This window comes from Gossypium hirsutum, chromosome A06 (genome assembly GCF_007990345.1).
Source record: "Gossypium hirsutum isolate 1008001.06 chromosome A06, Gossypium_hirsutum_v2.1, whole genome shotgun sequence".
Taxonomy (NCBI): Eukaryota; Viridiplantae; Streptophyta; class Magnoliopsida; order Malvales; family Malvaceae; genus Gossypium; species Gossypium hirsutum.
The window spans coordinates 121895603-121919407 of record NC_053429.1 but is presented as its reverse complement, the minus strand read 5'-3'; the positions used below and the strand labels follow the sequence as shown (position 1 = coordinate 121919407).

The window sequence follows — 23805 nt, the reverse complement described above, 5'->3', positions numbered from 1 at the left end:
CAACCATTGTCGTCTCGTCGTCAAACTTAATAGATAAATTTTGATGGTTAAATTTATTGAATTTTTTAAAATTTAAAATAAAATGATAAAATTTATAAATATTGAGGGCTGAATTCTTAAATTTTCTATATTTATGATCAAATTAATAGAACGTGTAAATATTAGAGGATTAAATTTGTAAATCAATAAAAAACTTCATATAAACTTTCCGATACTCATTTAACGACAACTAATAGAAAAATGACTAAAATATTTAATTTCGAAAAGTATAGTGATTAAATAAAAATAATAATAAAATAATTTACCCAATAAAATATTGCGAGTAAAGGTCAGTAGTCCCATCGAGAAGCCTTCACTTGCTTTTCTATAAGCATTCTCTTTCAATTTTTTTTTTAAAATTAAATAAAATTTTAAATTTTAATATATTTAAAAAGTTTTATATATTTTTTAATTTTTATATATTCTAAATTATTTATTAATATGGATTATTTACGTTATTTTACCTTTTATACGTAGATGTTATATGTTATCATAAAAAGTGTTCTTACTTGTTACGTTAGCATCTGTTAATGGAAATCATCAACAGAAAAACTCAATTAATTTAATTTTGATAATTGAAGGCTGAATTGTGTGCAATTTTTTTAATGAATTAATTGATTTTTTTAATTTTCACAAATATAATTTTTTATAATTTTTTTGAAAGATAAATTCATTGATTCATTCAATGAATGAAACCATACAATTCAAAGAAAAAAATAGCAAACAATAGTCGTAGATGGTGAAGGATAAACTCCATCAACACAATAAATGCTTTAGCCTCAACATTAATAGAAGATTATGATGCGTTGACAATTGGCTTTGTCACAACTCATGCATGACATATCTGGAGTAATTGCAAGCACTTAATATGCTAAGAAAATCAACCCCGGATGGTTTAAAACGGCGAGCAAAAATCGACAAAAGAATCAAGCATTCACCAAACTAGAGAGGACGTCAACAAAATTATCCCTAAAACCACTTATAAAACTAAGATTACATGTATAAGCAATACCAAAAAACGTGCTACAATAGCATACAAAAACTTCTAAAACTGAAAACTTATTAAACAATGGAAAAACAAACAAAAAACATATAAAACTTAAAGACAACACGGGTCCAGATCGACACGAGAAATCATTTATTATTCTAAAATACTCTCAAAACAAAAACAGATTAAGAAGTTGACGAAGAGCCACCCACTTTCCAAGAAAAACTACTATTGGCTGATGAAGTTTTAGCGAACGATAGACACTGTTATTTGTCCATCATAACTTGTGAAGATAACAAAGATACCCGCAAAATAGATATGTAGACTGAAAAGAGAGAAAAAGAAAAAAAGAAAGGATTGATGAGAGAGGAAAAAGACGGGTGGTACCCAACCCAGAGGCTGGCACCGCTGCTAAGTAAAACCCTATTCTTTTATAATTTAACTTTGAAAATTTAAAAAACTTTCATGATTTTCTTTTTTTTTTAGGCTTAGTTATTTTATTTAATTTTGAATAACTTTTTTGGTTTGGAATTATAATTTTTTTTTATGTTTTTATTATGTATTAATATGATAAATAAAAAATAATGTTACATTAATAATGAAAATTTGAAGATCAATTTTCTCCAAATAAAAAAGTAAGAGCTAACCTGAATACGAATGTAAATTTGAGGCTGAATTTATTATTAAATTTTATCATAAAATATCAAATAAACATTTAATGTTAATAAATAAATTGGGTCACATGGATTTGGTGAGTGATGGTGATTACTTGTTGGGGATTAAATGGTGAGTTAATGGGATTAGGAGTTGAAAGCATTGATTCGACCTAATATTAGAAATCCAATCTGCTCACTTAATTTCATCTCATTTAAATTCGTGCGTATTTTAGGTTATTATTATGTTTATGTTGAATAGAATTGGCTTCGGATCCTTGGTCTCGGTTGGTTTGGATATCATCTCTAACTTTATACAAAAAGTATCATTATTATTAAAAATATTAATTATGCCAAATTCACTTATGGGAATTGAATCATCAGCCAATACATTATAATGCTTTATCTTAGTATACCTGATTTACCTAGCTAAATGGTAGTATTCTTATTCTTCAAGACAATTTAAAGGCATGACTTTGAATCCCGTTAAAATTAAATGATAAAAATATTTTTTTGGTAGGTTTAGGCACTCTCATCGAAACTCCGTGAACCTATTTGGGTTCTAATTAAAATAAGCAGACAAAACCTGGGACTAAAATCAAGTATAAACATTTTAAAGATAATACCAATTATTTGAGAGTTGAGTTGATGTGGCAGAAAATAAGCGGATTCCATTCAACAATTCATAAAATTGCTTTTAAAAAAAAATCCAGAAGAAAGACAAAAACCAAAGTTTCTAACATACAAGAGAATTGAATATAATTAAACAATGTTCGCTCGGCAATAAGTTAATCTTTTAATATAGGTTTTATTCACCATTTGAGCTTTGAGGTACATTTATTTACTTATTTTAGTATTTAAATTCCTTTAACTTATTTTACTATGTAAAATACTGTTTTTTTTTGTTTAATTTTTAACCGAGGTTAAAAAGAAGTTACTGACTATTTTAACCAAAAAAATTCATGAAATTGGATTTTTTAATAAATATTTAACATTTGAGGTGGTGACTCGGTTGAGGGTGATACTAGTTGGTGACTCGGTTGAGGGTGATACTAACTCAATAAAACACTTAAATAATAGTATATATGTATTAAAAAAATAAGGGATCCACTTACACCTGTATAAAATTTAAGTAGTTTTACATTTTTCCGTAACTTATTATACGATTAATATTTTAATAATTCAACTGTCATATTTCATGCTCTTATTTATGTAGTTATGCATATTAAGTTTGATATAAATTGAAAAATTTCTAATTAATCAATAAAATTATGTGAAATTACGTGAGTGACATTTTTAATAAAATATTAATGATAAAGAATGAATTGTGTATCTCAAGAGAGGCCTTTATATAGACTAGTTGGTTACATTCAAATAAAACTCTTAAGTGTGATGAATCTATAATTAATCTAAACAACAGTAATTTTAAACTAAACTTTCTTCTTGACTAACAAACATAAAACTCCTAAGCAACTTAAAATACATGAAAAAAATCCTAAAATTCAGAATAAATAAATAATAAAATAATAAAACCTAATAGATATAATTTTGGGCTCATATATGATCAAAATTAGTCTTTAAATTCAAACTTAATATGATTTAAAATCGAATTAAAGCCCGAAACTCGTAATTTTCCGTAATAATCTCGTCGAAAAATTCTGCTTATGTAGTCTTCAGTAAAATGGTCATAACTTGAGCTCCCAAACTCAAAATCGAGTGATTCAATGTGCGTTTTGAAGCTAATAGATAGCTCTTCGAACGCTATGCAAACATCATACCCAGATATGCTTGGATTCCATCCAAACATTTGTCGCAAGTCAACTGGTTTTCCAAACTTAAAAATTGGCAGCGTGGGTGAACCGTACCAAATGACCACAACCTCCTCATTATATTAACAATTGGTATGGTGAGTGCGGACTCACTCTTGACCATCAAAGTCAATCAAAAAAATGAATTATCCTAATAACAACTTCCCCAATAATCCAAACTTCCCTAATAACCAAAACTTCATATACTTCCAAAACCAAGCTAATCAAAATAACCAAGTTCCCCAGAGAAATAGAAACTTTGGCCATAGTACTATGATTTATATAAGCCCATTTAATTAGAACAATATTATCCTTAGTACAATTGTTTCCTAGGATTTTAAGATCCCTACCTGAGATACCTTTCAACTTTGGGACATCAAGTCTCGAATTAAAACTCTACTATGTAACAGTTCTCAAAACTCCAAGAACATCTTTGGAAGTAAGAATAGTTCTTACATCAACAGCTATTCCAACAACAACAACACGAGCATGAATGCCAACGACAAGTATTCATTTAGTTGTGTATATAAGAATTATAAATTGAATAAAATACAAAATTTTAGGGGGCATTCGAATAATGAAATTGAATTGATATATGCATATTATAGGATGTTATAAAAGGGTTGGAATTGATAATTGAATTGAACTATTATATAGATCAAGAATCGAATCAAATTGAAGATAACAGGGAAAAATGAAAAATTGCAGGTTAGTCTTTAAAGATTCAATTGTTTGCTGTTTTGCTAGGTAAGTTCATATGGAAATTACCGTTTTATTCATGTTATGAATTAATTGAATTTGATTTGCTTTTTTCTATGCTTAAATGTGAATTGATTGATTTTGGCATCAATAGGACTAAATTGCAAAGAATGAGAAATTATGGTTATTAGTAAATGATACAAAGTCTTGAAGTGGATACAAAATGTTATGTGAAATGTGTAAAATGTGTATACTGTTAAGAGGTTTGAAATGATATAATAACAGTAACGGTGCCTGTATAAACTAAGTAAACGATTAGGATACAAATGACATGCATTAGGGTCCAAAAAAGAATAGGTTGATCAATGATTTTTTATGATGATTTGAGATCCAAGATGTGTTGTGGATATTCTGAAGCTTGTGTGAGCAATCATCAAACTAAGCTTGTGTGAGCAACCTAAATACGAAGGCTTGTATGAGCCATTTCATAAATAAAAGCTTGTGTGAGTGAAATAGTCTCGAGTGTCTAAGTTCAATTTACTAAAGTTCTTTTGGGCGAGAAAATGGTAATTTAACAGAAAAATGAAATGGTTGAATGATTATACATGAAAGGAAATATATATGCTTGCATATGGTTTATGATTTGGTTAGTTATGTTTAAAATGAATTATTACATATTAATATGATTATGCTATAAGTTCATGTTATGTAAATGAACTAACCTTTGATTGTTTTTGTTGATATGCATATGAAATATAAGGATGCCAAAGGATTGTCATGTTTTATTCCAATATGTTTTAATTGCTTACTTGTTGAATTATCAAGGTAAGTTAAGTAAAATTTCATATTGACTTACTAAGCATTCATTATGCTTACCCTGTTGCCTCCCTTTTCCCTTGTAGATTGCTAACTTGCGGAACGTGTTGATCGGATCTACGAGAAGCTCACCCTATCTTGTGTTCAATTTGGCAGTCTTTCAAATGTGTTAAAGTCCGATTATGTGGCATGTACACAAGTGTTAATATATGTGTTAACTCTAGATTGATAGTTTGGTTGAACTTGGCTAACGTTTGAATTATGGAATACTAATGTTCATATATGTATAGTGTAAGTTTGGTAATGTAATAAGCTATAAATGTGGCACTTGAATGACAAATTTGCTTGATGAATTAGAGTGGTAAATTATGGTATTGTATAGCTTAAAGGCATGGTTTATTATGTTGACTTTGGTTAAGTTGAATTGGTATGTTTGATGCTAAATTGTGAAAATGTTGAAATGGATGTCTGGAATTGATTAGATACTATGTTTTGACATGCATTTTGGTATGTTGTTGTGTAACATCCTATACCTAAATCGAATCACCGAGTCCGAATATCGGATGTTACAACACATAAACACTTAGCAAGAATTTAAAAACAATCGGCATATAACCATTTTTCTATAATACTTATTATTTTATTAAGTGTCTTCAAAACAAAAGAATTAAAGGAAATATCTAAGAATACATCAAGCTTTTAAAATCAATATATGACATTAGAATTTAGAAACTTTGCTAAGGAAAAACTCTTAAAGTGTAGTGAATTGAATGCCTATTCCCTATAATACCCTCTGTATGCATAATATCGCAACTTGATCTGCCACCACGACACATTTTTGGCTTGGTCCCTCTAGGCACACCCACTTTTAAAGTGGAACTTGCAACATAAGCAAACACTTGTAAGTTCAATTGAACTTGGAGAGTTTTAATCTATATTACCTTGAAGAAATTATTATTGATATCCTTATTTTGATTATTCTAGATTTCCTTTCTGTTTTTGACGAATACCTTTCCGATATCGAGTTCATGCTATACGCCAACTTTCATACTTGACCACAAATCACCTCATAGGCAGATTTTAGATTTCACTACTCAGTACAGATCTTATTTCCTTTACAACAAGCAAATGCATTTCTCATAGCAATACCCATACAAACTTACCTTTTCCAAATTTTCACTCAGATGGTCGTTGAACACTTATTACAGAATGGTGTACTTACAGATATTACTCTTAGGGGATACTCATACTAGCAGATCTTTAAGATGAACTTCATAGGAATTCTACCTTTACCAGATTCTCACAATGAATTGAAAATTATCAGATTACCAGTCAGATCACATCTTATTTTGATGGATGATACATTATAAATCATACCAGGGAATCCCAAACAACCATGATACAGGTTAGGAGAAGCCCGACTTGGCGAACAACATAAACTCTAGATAACCTCTATACTTGACACGTAAATTACTCAGATTTGATGAATACTAGATAATTCAGATTACTTCATTACATATTATAAGCAATTTCAAATTTGACATCTATTAGACTACTCATGACTTTGAATACGCCAAATTACCTATACTAATGGACTATTGTGATGGATTCACCTTTCAGAGAACTCTTTCAAGAAATGCCTTCAAGTCATAATCAATTTTTGCCAGAAGTCTAACCAAAACAGATATACTTTTACAATTACCAACTCTTTATCATATCATCAGCTAGCAGAGAAGTCTCAAAGCTTACCTAGATTGCGACACAGAAACGTTTGAACAGACTTCAATTCAAGGATGTTACAAAATAAGTCATCTAGATATCATCGAATATGCCACATTGGCCTTACAGAAGATTATGTGTTTACTGTTCCATTGGACTATATCAGAGGGTGCCATGGGGTTTCTCCCACATTGTCTTATACATATTTCATGTCATAATTTACCAGTCCAGTCTACATCTCACTGGAAGCATTACCATGAGTATTTTTATTTTTATATAATGCTATGTGTCTCCGCCACATAGTCTAATACATCCTCATGTTGTGTTTTGCTAGTCTACTTTACATATCACTGAAGGATATACCATGAGTATTTTTGTTTTCATATAATGCCATTGGTCTTTACCACATGGACTTGCACATGTTTTCATATCATTATTTGCCAGTCTGGTTAGTAATGTAACTGCTCTGCTAGAAGCATAAAAAATGGTGTTTTACTCGGAATTCACTTACCCAGATTTGTTCACACACCTAACTGATTCATACTCTCCAATATCAGCATTTTACAAGCATACTTACCATTCAACTTCTTATTCAAACAGTACTTCCCACATATTATTCTTGCACATGCATAATCTTTACAATACTTCGTATACACACTTACACCATCAATTATATGAAATGGCATCAACAAACTAATTTTCATTGTAATTTAACATATATGAGTCAAAATAAAGACTCACCTAAAACTCACATTCACTGTAGCTCAAAGTTCTAAATCCGATCGTATTTCTTGAACCAGCAACAACAACTGTTGAAAAGAACCAAGAACTTCCATAAAAAACTATTTACAAACAGTTTACTGATGTCTCAATTACAAAAGACCCACATGTAGAACCTCTTAATTATACTCTACTGTATTATGTTTCTCTACATCCTTACTTTTTCAAAATCATAACATGCAGAGCTATCAGACTTACCAAGAGGTTGGAATATCCATAAATTATCCCAAGATCCTTAGCTTCCAATTTAACAAAGAAGGAAAGAATGCTTTGGTTTAAGAAAAGGAACCCAAATGTAGAACAGAAAGAAAAAAAAGCCGTCTCAAGGTTTCCTTCTTACCATATATATATACCCAATTCTCCTCAGTGGATCTTGACAAGTGTTACATGCATACAAAAATTATTCCTTAATTGGCCTACAAAAACTGAAAGAACTATAAAAGAGAATCCTGTGCCGATGCTAGTTGACTAGTCAATTCAATTGGCTTCTAATCAGATCTCGTTACAAACCTACTTTGCACAGTGTTTAAGCAATTAAGGGTATTATACCTTGGCGATGACTCGCGTATGGCGTAATCTTAAAGACACTTTAGTCCCTTACAGATTTCTCATATACTTAGTAGGCGCTTCATGTTCAGCCAACACTTTGATGCATAACCTTCATTTTTCGTACTTTTTCTTCAATCAAAGAATACCATAAGATGAAATCCTTAGATACTTCTATGGACGGATACTTTATGCATCAACTTTAGTTCACCAAAAGTCTATAGATTAGCGGATTACACTACCAAAATTCGCCAAAACAGGTAACATTCATATCTACATGCCTTCTTTTTAGATCCGCCGAATTTGGGGTGTGACATATTGTGCAAGTTAGGTTGTGCAATTATGCACCAAACTTTGTGTTAAGTGTTGGCTTGAAATAGGTACGAAATGGCCTAATTTGTGCCAAAAACATAGTCCATGTCGCGACGTCGGGTGATGGTCGTTGCGAGGAGCTCTGGATTTCAGGCCATGGCGTGACGAGGAACCTTGTCGTCACAACGAGCCAAGTCAGTATGTCATGTTGCAATGAGGAACTCCCTTACGCTGCGGGGATGACCTATAATTTTGAAAATGTTGCAATTTGATCCTTGCTCGATCTCAGGCTTACTTTAGAGCATACATAGGCTCGTATAAGACTCGAAAAGGTTATATATTATGACAATGATTTGAAATGTTTACGTATACTTGTATTATGAGGTAAATCAAATGTTTGTAGATGTTCCGGCAACAACTGTAGCATCCTGTAGCTCAGTCCCAGCGATCGGGTCGGGTGGGGGGTGTTATAGCATCACTGAAACTATAACCTTTCGTGACACATATATTACGAGTAAAAGGAAATGGAAAGAATAAAAATAGTCACAACAAATATTTAGACTCCACAAGTAGAGTCAAGGGTTTAATAAGTGTTATATAAGAGTATAATAAAATATTAAAAATTAAATATTTTAAAAGAAGAGATATATGACAACTTTTTAAAACTACTTATAGAATAAAAATATGTTACCAATATACCAAGTACGAACTGATAATATATTTAAAATTTAAAAATATGGATAGAATGGGTACCTATTAAATCGGTACTATCTCGAAGAAAATCCAACAGTGTGACGACGGCATTGTTAGGCTCTTGGCAAATCAGCTTGCAAACCCATATAAGGATCTCTCTACTTATAGCCAAAGAAATTGAGGTTTCATGAATATAAAATACTAAACAAAATTACATATATTTGCCAACCAAAGGGACAGAGTGTTGAATATTGGCAATATCCCGCATTAGGAAAAGATAGAAATGGAGGGGGTTTGGTTTGTTATATATAGAACCCCTCCCCCTTTGGTTGTATTATCCCAAAATCTTCTCCTTTGTAATATTTCTAGAGGAAATATTAATTTGGTAGTGTCCGAGGACGTAAGCTAAATTGGCCGAACCTCGTTAAAACTCTGGTATTTTATTTCTTATTTGTTTGCTTTTATTTAATAGCTTTATGTTGGTTATATTTATTTAGTTATTATTGCTATAAATATCTAAGTGAGTTCTGTCTAGTTGTTGGGTTTTAAGCGGGACCATTGTGACCCCTCCAATTTAACTGGGAATTTTCTTAGTATAATTGTTGGCATAATAATTATCTAAATATTTCTGATAATATTGTTATTAATATTATCGTCGCTTCCGCAACAATTGGTATCCGAGCCAAGGTTTTGTAGTATGCTCTGTGTTTGCAGCTTAGTCTGATCTTACACATCAGAAACATTTCCTAAAGCTTGTGGGTATTCTGCATTTGGTGGCTATTAAGTAGAAGCTATGGCAAAAATGACAGAAGAAAAACCATCCATATCAACAACTTCCACTTCGTACATTTTGCCGAGGATTGGAACTGCAAATACGAGATTTGTAGTGGAAATTTTTGATGGAACAGGTCATTTCGGCATGTGGCAAAGTGAGCTTCTAGATGCCCTCTTTCAACAGGGTCTAGGTATTGCCATTGAGGAAGAAAAACCAGAAGGGGTTGATGATAAAGAATGGAAGACCATCAACCGATTGGCATGTGGTACAATTCGATCATGTCTTTCCAGAGAGCAGAAGTATACATTCAGTAAAGAGACTTCTGCAAGTAAATTGTGGAAAGCATTGGAGGAGAAATTTCTGAAGAAGAACAGTCAAAATAAGTTACATATGAAGAAAAGACTGTTTCGTTTCAGTTATGTTCCTGGTACCACGATGAACGAGCACATTACCAATTTTAATCAGCTGGTGGCTGATTTGTTGAATTTGGATGTGACTTTTGAAGACGAAGACTTGGCGTTAATGTTGTTGGGATCGCTTCCTGAGGAGTTTGAGTACCTTGAAACTACTCTACTTCATGGAAAATCGGAAGTAACTTTCAATGAAGTAACTGCTGCATTGTATAGCTATGAACTACGCCGAAAGGATAAGTTGAAAGGTTCAGGTGAAGTAGCAGTGGAAGCATTGGTAACAAGAGGTCGTCAGCAAAGTCAGTCTAAGGGGAAGAGAAGAAAGTCCAAAGGTCGAGCTGTTGCCAAAGATGAATGTTCTTTTTGCAAAGAAAAAGGACATTGGAAGAAAGATTGTCCAAAATTGAAGAAAAAAGGGAAGACTCCGCAAGATGCAAATGTTGCAGAATGCAATAGTGAAGCAGAGTCAGACTTTTCTCTTAGTATGACATCTTCAACATTATATGCAGATGAGTGGATCATGGATTCTGGTTGTTCCTATCATATGTGTCCCATTCGGGAATGGTTTTTTGAATTTCAAAAACTAGATGAAGGGGTTGTTTACATGGGTAATGATAACACATGTAAAATAGCCGGGATAGGTTCAATTAAACTGAGGAGTCATGATGGATCTACTAGAATTTTGCGGGATGTACGATATGTCCCAAAGTTGAAGAAGAATCTCATCTCTTTGGGGTCGTTAGAATCTAAAGGCCTAGTTGTGACAATACGAGATGGAGTTCTTAAAGCAACTTCAGGAGCATTGGTGATGTTGAAAGGCATAAGAAAGAACAATCTGTATTACTACCAAGGTAGTACAGTGGTCGGGACAACAGCAGCAGCAATTACGAGTACCAAGAAGGACGCTGAGGCAACACAGCTGTGGCATATGCGTTTGGGCCATGCTGGTGAAAAATCCTTGCAAACTCTAGCCAAGCAAGGATTATTGAAAGGTACAAAGACTTGCAAACTTGAATTTTGCGAGCATTGTGTTCTGGGAAAACAACGAAGGGTGAAATTTGGCACTGGGATTCACAATACTAAAGGTATTCTGGATTATGTGCATTCTGATGTATGGGGACCGTCCAAGACTCCATCACTTGGAGGAAGACGTTATTTTGTCACCTTTATTGATGATTTTTCCAGACGAGTTTGGGTGTTTCCTATGAAGAACAAATATGAGGTGCTTGAAGTTTTCCTTAAGTGGAAAACTAAAGTTGAAAATCAGACAGGAAGGAAGATTAAGGTTCTCCGATCAGACAACGGTGGAGAATATAAAAGCGATCCTTTCCTGAAGATATGCCAAGATTGTGGCATAGTAAGGCACTTCACCGTAGGTGGAACACCGCAACAGAATGGGGTGGCAGAGCGTATGAATCGAACGCTTGTGGAGAAAGTTCGATGTATGTTATCTAATGCTGGATTAGATAGAAAGTTTTGGACTGAGGCTGTGACGTACGCTCAACATCTCATCAATCATTTGCCATCATCTGCTATAAATGGCAAGACTCCTTTGGAGAAATGGTATGGAAAACCTGCTACTGATTATGACACCTTGCGCATTTTTGGTTCTATTGCATATTATCATGTGAAAGAATCAAAGTTAGATCCAAGAGCAAAGAAGGCTCTATTCATGGGCTTCAATGCTGGTGTTAAGGGATATCGTTTGTGGTGTCTAGAGGCAAAGAAGACGATAATCAGTAGGGATGTTACCTTTCATGAATCTGCCATGTTGAATAAGGTAAATCCAGAAGGAGTGAGTAGTACTTCGCAGCAGGTGGAGTGTACTCCGCAGCAGGTGGAGTTTGAGCAGAGTGTGGTAATTCCAGCAAAAGGTACCACTAGTGATTCTTCATTGGCAGATGCAGAGTCAGATGAGGAAGAGGTTTCTACCCAAGAACCTCAACAGCAATCAGAGCCAATTGCAGTCAGAAGGCAGAGACGAGAAATTCAGAAACCTGCTCGTTTTACTGACATGGTAGCTTATGCACTTCCAGTTGTTGATAATATTCCATCCACTTACACCGAAGCCATTCAGAGTTTAGAGAATTATAGATGGTTAGGTGCAATGGAAGAGGAAATGCAATCTCTAGAGAAAAACAAGATGTGGAAGCTGGCACAACTACCAAAAGGGAAGAAAGCGATTGGTTGCAAAATTGAAGACACTATTGAAGTTTGTGTTATGAGAAGATGTTCGAAGATGTGGAATATCGCCAAGGTGGAGATTTGTTGAATATTGGCAATATCCCACATTAGGAAAAGATAGAAATGGAGGGGGTTTGGTTTGTTATATATAGAACCCCTCCCCCTTTGGTTGTATTATCCCAAAATCTTCTCCTTTGTAATATTTCTAGAGGAAATATTAATTTGGTAGTGTCCGAGGACGTAAGCTAAATTGGCCGAACCTCGTTAAAACTCTGGTATTTTATTTCTTATTTGTTTACTTTTATTTAATAGCTTTATGTTGGTTATATTTATTTAGTTATTATTGCTATAAATATCTAAGTGAGTTCTGTCTAGTTGTTGGGTTTTAAGCGGGACCATTGTGACCCCTCCAATTTAACTGGGAATTTTCTTAGTATAATTGTTGGCATAATAATTATCTAAATATTTTTGATAATATTGTTATTAATATTATCGTCGCTTCCGCAACACAGAGAACTGAAAGTGTGATGTAATTTGTGGTTGTGTTTAGTTGGTGTTGCTTTGTTGGAATTATGTTTCTAGGTTTTTATTTCTTTCTTTGTCCATACAAACAAGTTAGAAGAAGTAAATATTAAGATTGAGATGGGAGTATTATATTCATATTTGCTTTCCTATCTCTTCTTTCTTTCTGCTTCTTCTATCCACATCTTTTCATTCAAAACAATCTTCATTTTTTACCCAAGTGCATCCAGAGGGAAAATTTTACACCCTTTTTATTTGCTAACAAAATTTTAAAGGAATACTCAATTATACCCATTTTGTTTATCTATATATTTTAAGAAAATTATTAAAAAAAGATGAAAATAATATAATTATCTTTTATAACAATTTTTCAACCAATGAGATCATAAAATTGTGTCTCAATCTGTGTAGATTCTTAATTTATAAAGTAAAAAAGTTTTTTTCAAATGCTATTTAAAAGATAATAATAATGAAGTTGTCTAAATTGAGAGGTTTTCTTCAAGCCCAAGACAAAACCAAGTCGGGTTTTTTTGAGTTAAATAGACCAAACCCTACACAAGTTTATATAATTGTATGGCTAATTTTAATTTAATTAGGTTAATTAATGGTTTTTTAAAGTTTATATTTAATATCATACTAAATTTAGGAATTATCTACTTATATAACGCATTTTTGATAGAAAATTTTAAAGTGTCATTTGCTGGTCAATTGATTGAACCCTAAATACATTAAAAGACTTTTTGTCAACAAAATTTACCCATCAACGAGAGCTATTAGGTGATATAATAAAGAAATAGGTAATTGGGATATAAAAAAGGTATAATGACTTATTTGGTCCTCTAATTTTATAAAAAAAAGTCATTTTAATTAATTAATTATTTTCTTTTGTCTCTTCTAGTCATTGAATTTGCATTGTTTGTCAAGTCATCCCAAAATGGATGGAAAAATTAACATTTATTAATTTTTCCATCCATTTTAGAGTAATTTGACAAACAATACTGATGTAACAGCTAAAAATTAGATAAAGGGTTAAAATGATTTTTTTAAAAATTGAAATAATTTATTATGATTATAAGAAACTCGTTCAAACAAAGCATCTTCTCCGGTAAGATCTTTAAATAGATTCCATAATTAAATCTTAAAAATGGATGATAGTGATGAAAAGGTTATTGGAAAAGCTGAGCAGAAACTTCAAAAGGAAATATAAAGCATCCATTTGAGACACTAAGAAGCAGTGGTTGGTCGAATTCTCAAATATTTGCCGCCCCGTTCCAGTTTTTCTAATCAATTTGGAACATTAAAGCACACAAATTAAAATGGATTATATTTATATTAATAATATTTTTATTTAATTAAATCTTGAGAATTATGACCCATTTTTTGTTTTATTTTTCTGATTTTTCTAAAACTTCTTTGTAAAATTCATATATAAACAGACCCTACTTGCTTGGCTGCTTCCTCTAATAATACTAGAATTTGGTAAAACTATCACGAAGGCCTCTGTATTAAAAAATTAGATTATATTTTCCTCCTTTATTAAAAAAATGACAAATTAGTTCTGGTCATTTCTGTTAAAAATATTATCAATTTTCCTGTTAAAAAATGGTAGGGATAGCAAAATAATTAGACAGTTACTCGTGGTATGCCACGCATATCTCATTCTAACATACATGGACTAGTTTTTAACATTCTGACATACATGGACTAGTTTTTTATAAAAGTTGATTGACAATTTTCATCAAATCAACTTTAAAACCCGAATTAAATCGCATCCATTAGACTATATTTCACAAATTAAACAATTTCACAAATAACACTAAATTTATTCTATTAAAAAAATCATGAAAAAATCAAACATAATAATATTGAGCAATTAACTTTCATTAAATTAACCCTAAAACTTGAATTAAACACTAAAAAGTTAACACAATCACCTTTGGATACGAAAATATATAATTTTTGTCAAATACAAATGTCGAACCAAAAAACAATACGAGTACCACATTAAAAAATGTCAAACTAAAGTATAAAATGATAATTTATTCATAACATAAAGAAACACAAATACATATGAATTATAATATTTAATTAATTTAATTTATTCAGGCAACTCTCCTCCATCTATCTATCTATATATAATAGCAACTCTTTAACCTTCTTGCATATCCTTCATCACATCTTTCTGGTAACGAAGAGAGTCAGAAGCCATATAAACACAAGGGAAAAAAAACTTGGTTTGTTCTGATTATATTTTAAGTTTAAACATCAGTTTTATTGTTAATATTTTCTATTATCTAATTAAGTATTTATGTTTTTAGGAGCTTGACAATAGAAGTGTTCAATATGATGAGGTTGGCCTATTGGATTCTCAGTTTGATACCTTGTTATAATATTATCAGTTTCTGATTTGTTAAACAATAATTTTTTCAGGAATATATCTTGAATTCTCGAGGTTTAAAGCTATTTACATGCAAATGGATTCCAGTGAATGAAGAACCCAAAGGTTTAATCTTCATCTGCCATGGTTATGCCCTGGAGTGCAGCATCACCATGAGCTGTAAGTATATAATACGGGTATTTGAAGAAAAATGAAGAATGGAAATTTGTGCTGAATATGATTATTATTGTTGTTGAATTCAGCTACAGCAAATCGGTTGGTGAAAGCAGGATTTGCAGTTTATGGAATAGATTATGAAGGGCATGGGAAGTCATCTGGTTTGCAAGGCTATATCTCAAGTTTTAACAATGTTGTTGATGATTGCTCCAATTTTTTCACTCAAATATGTGGTAAATCTTTCACCTTCTTAATTCTTTTTGTTATAATAAACTTCAATAATGACGGTAAAACGACTGCAAAGCAATAAAAAAAGAAAAAATAAAAATACAAAATCACGAATAAATGAAAAAAAATTCACTAAGGTTGAAAAATAAATAATAGAAGAGGAGTTTCAATTACATCTATTTAAGGTTTAAAAATTTTGTTCTAATCAAAGTCAAATAGTAGAAGTATAGTTGTATACGAATTCAACTTGTATGGTATGATCCATACCGCAAGGGCTTTCTAGTCTAATTTTGTGCTTAATGAAAATCTATAGGGACGAAAAAATGAAGGGATTTGAGTCACACAGTTTAACAAGATTTTTAACTTACAAATTATTTTTAATTGTAATTGCATGGTTTAGGGTTGAATTCTTTAAACCCTTAACCTTTCAATGTTAAGCTTATATGTCGCGATAATTATTCAACTTAATTATTAGTTTCTAAACGAGAGTTTTGCATTTTTGGATTAATGTTTTCATTTTTAATTGTAATTTGCATGATTAAACACTGGATTTAGAGAAAAAAGAGAACAAAAGGAAGATGAGAATTTTGCTAGGGGAATCACTGGGAGGAGCAGTGTTGTTGCTGATACATAGGAAAATGCCAGACTATTGGGATGGGGCAATCCTTGCTGCCCCCATGTGTAAGGTAATTTTACTCTTTAATTTAAATTTTTTTTTGAATCCCCTACCAAATCATGACCTTTTTTTTTTTCATTTTGGTCCTATTTAAACTTCCTTTTTAACGTGTTCCCACGTTTTTCTAGTTAATTATTTCCTTAAAAAAAACTTAATTTTGTCACATAATAAATGGTGCCCATTGTAGGGTCTTGATTAGACTGTGGTCCAAAATTTTTGGGCAGCCGAATTTCATTTTTGGATACATCTATCTACAATTATATGTGTATCATATCTCATATTTTTAAAATATAAATAATATAAATATAATATATTAAAATTTAAAATTTGTTCTATCATATGTAAATTTTAGCCCATAATTTATTGTTTATTGCATTTATATTATTTTTTGTGTTTTTATTGTTAATCTAATTCACATTATTTAAATAACTCATAAATTTTTTATGGGTATCATATAATGAATGGGATTAATTGTGCTTGTCTAGATTAAATTTGGCAGTAAGTGAGATTTTGCATAATTTATTAGAGTGATTCAGTATATATTTTAAATTCAAGATATAGATTTTTTGATGTGATAATCTTAAACAATTTATCGTAAACAAATAATAAAACCGAAACATTTAGTGGCAGAGCCAGTGGTTGGCAGGGTCTTGGCCCCCTCTAAAATGAAATTTTTTTCATTTAAATACTTTATAATTTATAAAATTTTAAATTAGTAATGATAAAATTACATTTTGACCCCTCTCAAAAATGATAAAAATTTGATTTATATAAAGATATAGACTATTCAAATAGTGCAATTGTATTTTTACTATCATAAAAATATAAATATTAAGTAACAAAATTTTTGTATTCACAGATTGCAGATGAAATGAAGCCACATCCTTTAGTGATAAATGTTTTGAAAAAGCTTTGCAATTTTATTCCAACTTGGAGAATAATTCCAAGTCCAGATGTCATTGATACTGGCTGCAAATTGCCTCAGATAAGGGCACAGGTATTTACTGACGCTTTCCGAGTCAATATATATAGACAACTCAGTTTTACCACGCTTTGAGTTTGACATCCGCATACAATGTATAGCAATAATCATGTCTAGTTCTAATAAGAGGACATATAGCAATAATCATGTCTGGTATACTGATGGAGGATATCGTCACTAAAGCTAGATGGAGTCAGTATAATTATATGTTTAATTATATTTTTTAAAAGTAGGATTCTAGATTTTATGAATAAGTGTTCGTTGCACTCTAAAAAAGAGAACTCAAGTTCAACTCCTAAAAATAGTAAGCTATGAACTCAAAAGAATTTATCTTTATGAACAGTCAAATGGACATAAAAAACATCTTAATTATACTAATATATATACATGATATAGATGATGTAAAATTAACTATCACACAACACTTTGTGATAGCATTAGTGACAGCTTGTATAGATACATTTTCGCCAGTATAGGTCTATACTGACAATGGTTTAAATAGTTTATAGTGTTTGCTAAAGTTAATTAAGTTAATTAATTCCAGATTAGAGCAAATCCGTATTGCTACAAAGGTCGTCCTCGTTTAAATACAGGCCTGGAACTTCTAAACATGAGCATTGAGGTTGAACAAAGGCTTAATAAGGTATTAATAAATATTTTTTTATATAGATTTAACTTTTAATTCAATTTTATTAATTTTATTGAACAAAATATATGACAATTTTCTTAATTCCAGGTTTCATTACCATTTATAATTCTTCAAGGAGAAGATGATAAAGTAACAGATAAAACTGTAAGCCAACAACTGTACGATGTGGCATCGAATTCAGACAAGACATTGAAGCTATATCCTGGAATGTGGCATGGCTTGTTATATGGTGAAACACCAGAGAACACTGAAATTGTGTTTTCAGACATTATCGACTGGTTAAACCAGAGGTTTGAATTAAGAAATTCAAGGTTAGAGAGGGAATTGAAGCATCAAAATGATGAGATTTTTATTTCCAAAGACATTTTCTAAGCACACTCAAAACCTATCGTATATCTAAATCAATGTAATAATGGCATCCAATTTATCACAAATTATAATATAATAAATGCAATTGCAACCATTATAATTATCTGTATCACAATTATAATATAATAAATGAAAATTTGGTGCTCAAAAGATATTTTTTTTTAGAATTTATTTGTATTCGAATTTTGAGAAGTAAGTGGTGAGTTTTTATTTGGACAGTTTCTTTTAAACGTTATATATATTTTTGATGTGAGAATGTCTTTATTATGCATGTGAGTATTAACCCACTAATTTTATAACACTAAAATATTTTTGGAATCGAACTCTTATTTGCGCAACCCATAGACACCTCTACATTTTTTTTATTTTCTAAAAAAAAACCTTATTGATTCTAACATTGTTTGGAATGTATATTCCATTGAAGCTTTAGAAAAAAGAAGAAAAAGAAAAGACAGCAATGCATATTCCATAAAATAGGACAATCTTCTTCTCGGGAAGCTTGTTTTTTCTTGTTTTTGTAACATTTCTTATCCTTAGATATAATTTTTTTTCATATCATATTGAAAATATTAATTTAAATATGATACTGATATATTATATGATATGAATTATTAATATGTTAAAATTTATAAATATATAACTTTGAATAAGAATATGGTATGAAACCATTACATTGATACAAACATATGAATTATTAGGTTTAGTTATAATTTAATTGAATTCTTGTTTGTAGGTAAGAATTTTAAATTAATTTCTGTAATAGCATTCTAAATTATTAATATTATATTAATCAAAAATTTTTATTAGTATAATTATTGATTTAGACATTAAATATTAATTCGTATTTGGACTTATTAGGAGCTTTTTTTTTTACAATTTTCTAATTGGAGAATCTTGTTTAATGTAATTGAACCTTTGGGCCATGTACTTGATTTTCAGGCCCATTTTAATTATTGAAGTTTCGGGTTTTTGAGTATTTTATTATTATAATTCTTATATTTATATTGTTTTATTATTAAAAAATCAATCTAACATTTATTATTTGATGTAATTACTGTTTACTTAAAAAAAGAAATTTAGAACAATCGTAAAAGAAAAAAAAATGAAAAAGTAAACACTAGTATTGTAGCAACGCACTGCAACACTTTTCTGTGTCGCGACTTAGTTTTGTAGGGACGTGATAGAGTACGATACTAGAGGTCACCTTCTTATAACATCATGGCAAGGTAAAGGGTCCAAGGGGTTAGTGTATTTAGGAAAAAAGGAGAGTCACAACTTTAAACATTTATAGCCTTTTGGCATTTTGGCTCAAAAAAATTGTCTCTTAGTATTCGATTAAAAACAATGTTTCTTAGTATTCTTTTAAAAAAATGTCACATGGTAGTATTCCTATTAAATCACTTTTACATTTTATAGGAGTGTACAATCAACAATTGTTGGACTATTTCATTAGATAAGGTATTCTTTATAGGGCTGTGCCTATGACCCCAAGTCCAACGTCTGTAAGTGTAAGTGGGTCACTTTTGTAACCCTTTTTCTTTGTAAATGCTTTTCAAAATAATAAAGTCTTTTTCCATCTAGAGGAAGGAGAGGTAGATCGGGTGTATTTGCTATGCCTTATGGGATTGCAATGTGGCTAGAGATTAATTTGTGGCTTGCTTATATTTAAATAGACTATTGAGATTCTTGGTTGATTTGAGTGGAAGCTTCTATCAAAGTGTTGCACGGGTTAACAAATGAAAGAACAAAGTTCAGTTTGTGACATGTGGTATTAGAGTCGAGTTGCGTTGTGCTTAGTTAAGCATATTCAATGATGGTTACTACTTAAGGTTGTGAGTCAGAGGACCACACTAGAATTGAAGAACTTGAGGCTGCAGTGGTTGCTTTAAAAGCACATATGGTCATGAATGACTAGATGAGAGAAATTGAGATAGCCTAAAAATAGCTATCTAATGCTGTGAATAGCTTGGGTGATGAGAAAAGGGATGGCATTGGCATCATTAAACATGGGATTGAAGAAGTGATAAGCAACTTATGTGATGAGGCAAATGATGTTACAAGGTCACTAAATAGGGACTTGAGGAGCTCGAGGCTCAAGTGAATGTGCTTCAAATAGCTGTGAGACAGATGAGTTATTGCACAATAGACAAAGGTAAGCACACCAAGGTGTAACACCCCTAACCTGTATCCGTCGCTGAAATAGGGTTATGAGTATTATCGATCAATACACATCATTTAACATACAAAACTCATACATTTATGCATTCATACTCAAAAACCATTTAATCACAAACACATTGTTCCTTATAAGGGCCTACGAGGCCTTAAACATGCTTTAGAAGTGATTCGAGACTAAACCGATAACATATGAAAATTTTGGAAACTTAGAAAAATTTCTACCATACAGGGGTAACACGCCCGTGTGAACAGGCCGTGTGCCTCACATGGCCCTAAACACGCCTCACACGGCTCCAGACACGCCCATGTCTCAGGTCGTGTGGAAACAGGGATACATACTGACTTGTATCACATGGCCGAGGACACGCCCGTGTGCCAGGCCGTGTGAAAACTAGAGGGTATACTAACTTGGCCACATGGCCAACCACACGCCCCTGTGTCTAGGTTGTGTAACTCACTGACTTGATTTTTAAGCATCATCAGGGTATACATGGCCGTATACCATGACCATGTGTCACACACGGTTGAGACACACGCATGTGTCTTTGCCAGTGTGGACAAAAGTAGGCCATTTGCAAGGTCAATTTGCCGCCCCAACTTCAATGTACCTACACAAGGCAAAATGTACAATTTCCATACACAAAGGGCAACCAAAATCAATCCAATTCATGCATAATTCATGCTATACAAATACAACCATTTCACTTACTCAAAATATACCAAAACAAATCATCTCACAAGGCATTATCAAGGCATTATAAACATCTTACAAAAGTAATTAACAACCTTTTCTAATAGCCAAACACATATCAATAGTAACATCATTTACGAGCCAAATCTCATGGCTATAATCACAACCAAAATACCACATCTAGCCTATACATGCTATATACCATAAATGTATAATCCAAAAGTACCAACTTAGATGTTTGATAGTGTGATGATGTTTTCTCGATGACTCCCGGATCCAAGCTAACCTTGTTTCACTATAAAACATAGTAAAATAACAAGTAAGCTTCATAGCTTAGTAAGCTCGTATGTGAATAACTTAATTTATCGAATAAATGCAAATCAACCAATTACACATGACAAAACCATATACACATTAACTACAAACCTTTCTCATGTCTCAAAACATGATCAAATACAAACTCATCGAACTTTCACTATTTAATACTCGAATAGGTTCTGCATATACCTGTATCGCTTCGTACTAACCTCTTTCTCAACCACATCATTTGTTTACCCGTTGAACCATTCGAAATATAAATTAGATACTTAGGAGTCTCGTACGACGAGTACCTATACCATGGGCCCATAGCCAAATCAAGGTAACTTATTCAAAGAACTATTATCATGGCCCGAAGCCAAATCATCCGATATACATGGCCCAAAGCCAAATCAGTAAGATACGCACCTGAAGTGCTAATATCATGGCCCGAAGCCAACTCAATGTATCACTTACTGACATGTCAATAGTATCCAAAACTATTCTTAAGGTTCAACCGAGCTTTCACACTTTTTGTTTCTATCATCAAATGCATTCTTAGAGTCGTTTTCTCAATTCATACATTATCCATAATCCCGTTTAAACAATTTATGCAATATTAAAGCATTTTAACATACATTTATAATGTAATCATCACATACAAACTTACCTCGTATTCGAAATTGACGGATCGGGTCGACTACTTGATAACCTTGCTTTTCCCCAATCTAAATCCAAATTCTTTCTTTCTTGATCTATATGAATTCAAAATTAACTTATTTATTCATCTACTCATTCAATTAATCCAAAAATACACATTTTGGCATTTTTGTACATTAGCCCCTAAACTTTTACATTTAATCAACTTAGTCCCTATTTCACAAATGCACAAAATTCACACAATTCAACAAAACCCATGCTTGGCTGAATTATATATATGTACCTAGAAGTCCAAAATTTTATTTATTTCACATTTCAACCACACAATTTGCACATTTCACAATTTAATCCCTATTATGCATTTTTATCAAAAATCACTTAACAAAACATGTAAAACTATCATCAAGCTTTCATATTTCAATATTAAACATCAAAGAACACATATATTCAACAATGGAAACTCTAAAAATCTTTAGCAGTTTCAAAATTAAAGGTACGGGCTAGCTAGATTGAACTGCAACAATTACAAAAACATAGAAATCATCAAAAATCGAGCTAAAAACGTACCTTAATCAAGCTAGGAGTGTGCCGAACCTTAGAAAGCTTCAAACCCTTTCTTTATTTTCTATTTTCGGTTGCTAAAAGATGAATGAAATGAATTTTTGGCTTTGTTTTTTTAAATTATACCTTAATTACTAATTTACCATAATAACCTTTGTTATAAACATATAAAAACATATAATGGATGGCCATAATTGTCCACTTACACTAATCATGGACTAATAACATTATAAGGACCTTTGATTTATTAAATCATAGCAATTAAACACTTTTAACAAGTAGAATGCAACTTTTGCATTTTACGCGATTTAATCATTTTTATCAAATTAACCAACCAATCGATAAAATTAGCTCACGAAATTTTCACACATATCAAATAACATGCTCTAAATACCGAAAATAATATTAAAATAATTTTTTGACATCGGATTTGTGGTTCTAAAACTATTTTTACGATTTAGCTAAAATCGGTCTGTTACACAAGGTGCCAGAATCGTGACACTGTAAAGGAGCAAGGGATGACAAAGAACTTAAAAATTTTCTTGTTCAGTATGAAGCAATATTTCAAGGTTGTGTAAACTAACTAAGACGAAGACAAGGTGGTCATGCCTGCAATAAATCTTGCGGGTGATGCAAAGTTGTGGTAGTGTTCAAAATTTGTAAACGATGAACACCCTATCAAAACTTGAAGCAATCTAAAGTAAGAGTTAAAGACTTAATTCTTTACATAATGAGACGGAAGCTTAGGCAATTAGCTAAGACAAGAACAAATTCGAGTATTTGTGAGTAGTTTCTCCACCCTAATGTTAGACTTTAGGAACATGATAGGAAATGATAAAATGTTCTACTTTCTTGAGGGGCTCAAGCTTTGGGTTAGGATAAAACTGCATAGACAAAATGTACAAGATGTGGCCACAACTATGGCTCTATTAAATATCTTAATGACTACAATGATGGTGGTTCAAAGCGTAAGATGTCCCCATTTAGTGGCAGTGGCGTAAATCATGGTAATGGGG

General features: G+C 31.7%; 1 protein-coding gene across 2 annotated transcripts; it reads left to right on the top strand.

Moving 5' to 3' along the window:
- The first annotated feature begins 15060 nt into the window (after positions 1-15060).
- Positions 15061-18505, top strand: LOC121230745 (caffeoylshikimate esterase). 2 transcript variants are annotated; one of them, XM_041116066.1, is made up of 8 exons: positions 15063-15178; positions 15263-15295; positions 15375-15501; positions 15585-15731; positions 16282-16412; positions 17262-17399; positions 17929-18027; positions 18121-18505. In XM_041116066.1, exons 3-8 carry the CDS (start codon positions 15495-15497, stop codon positions 18403-18405), a joined length of 807 nt encoding a protein of 268 aa, XP_040972000.1. In that variant the 5' UTR covers positions 15063-15178; positions 15263-15295; positions 15375-15494; the 3' UTR covers positions 18406-18505. The 2 variants fall into 2 exon arrangements, with proteins under 2 accessions (XP_040972001.1, XP_040972000.1); XM_041116067.1 differs by lacking the exon at positions 15263-15295 and having other exon boundaries at positions 15061-15178.
- Positions 18506-23805: the final 5300 nt, after the last annotated feature.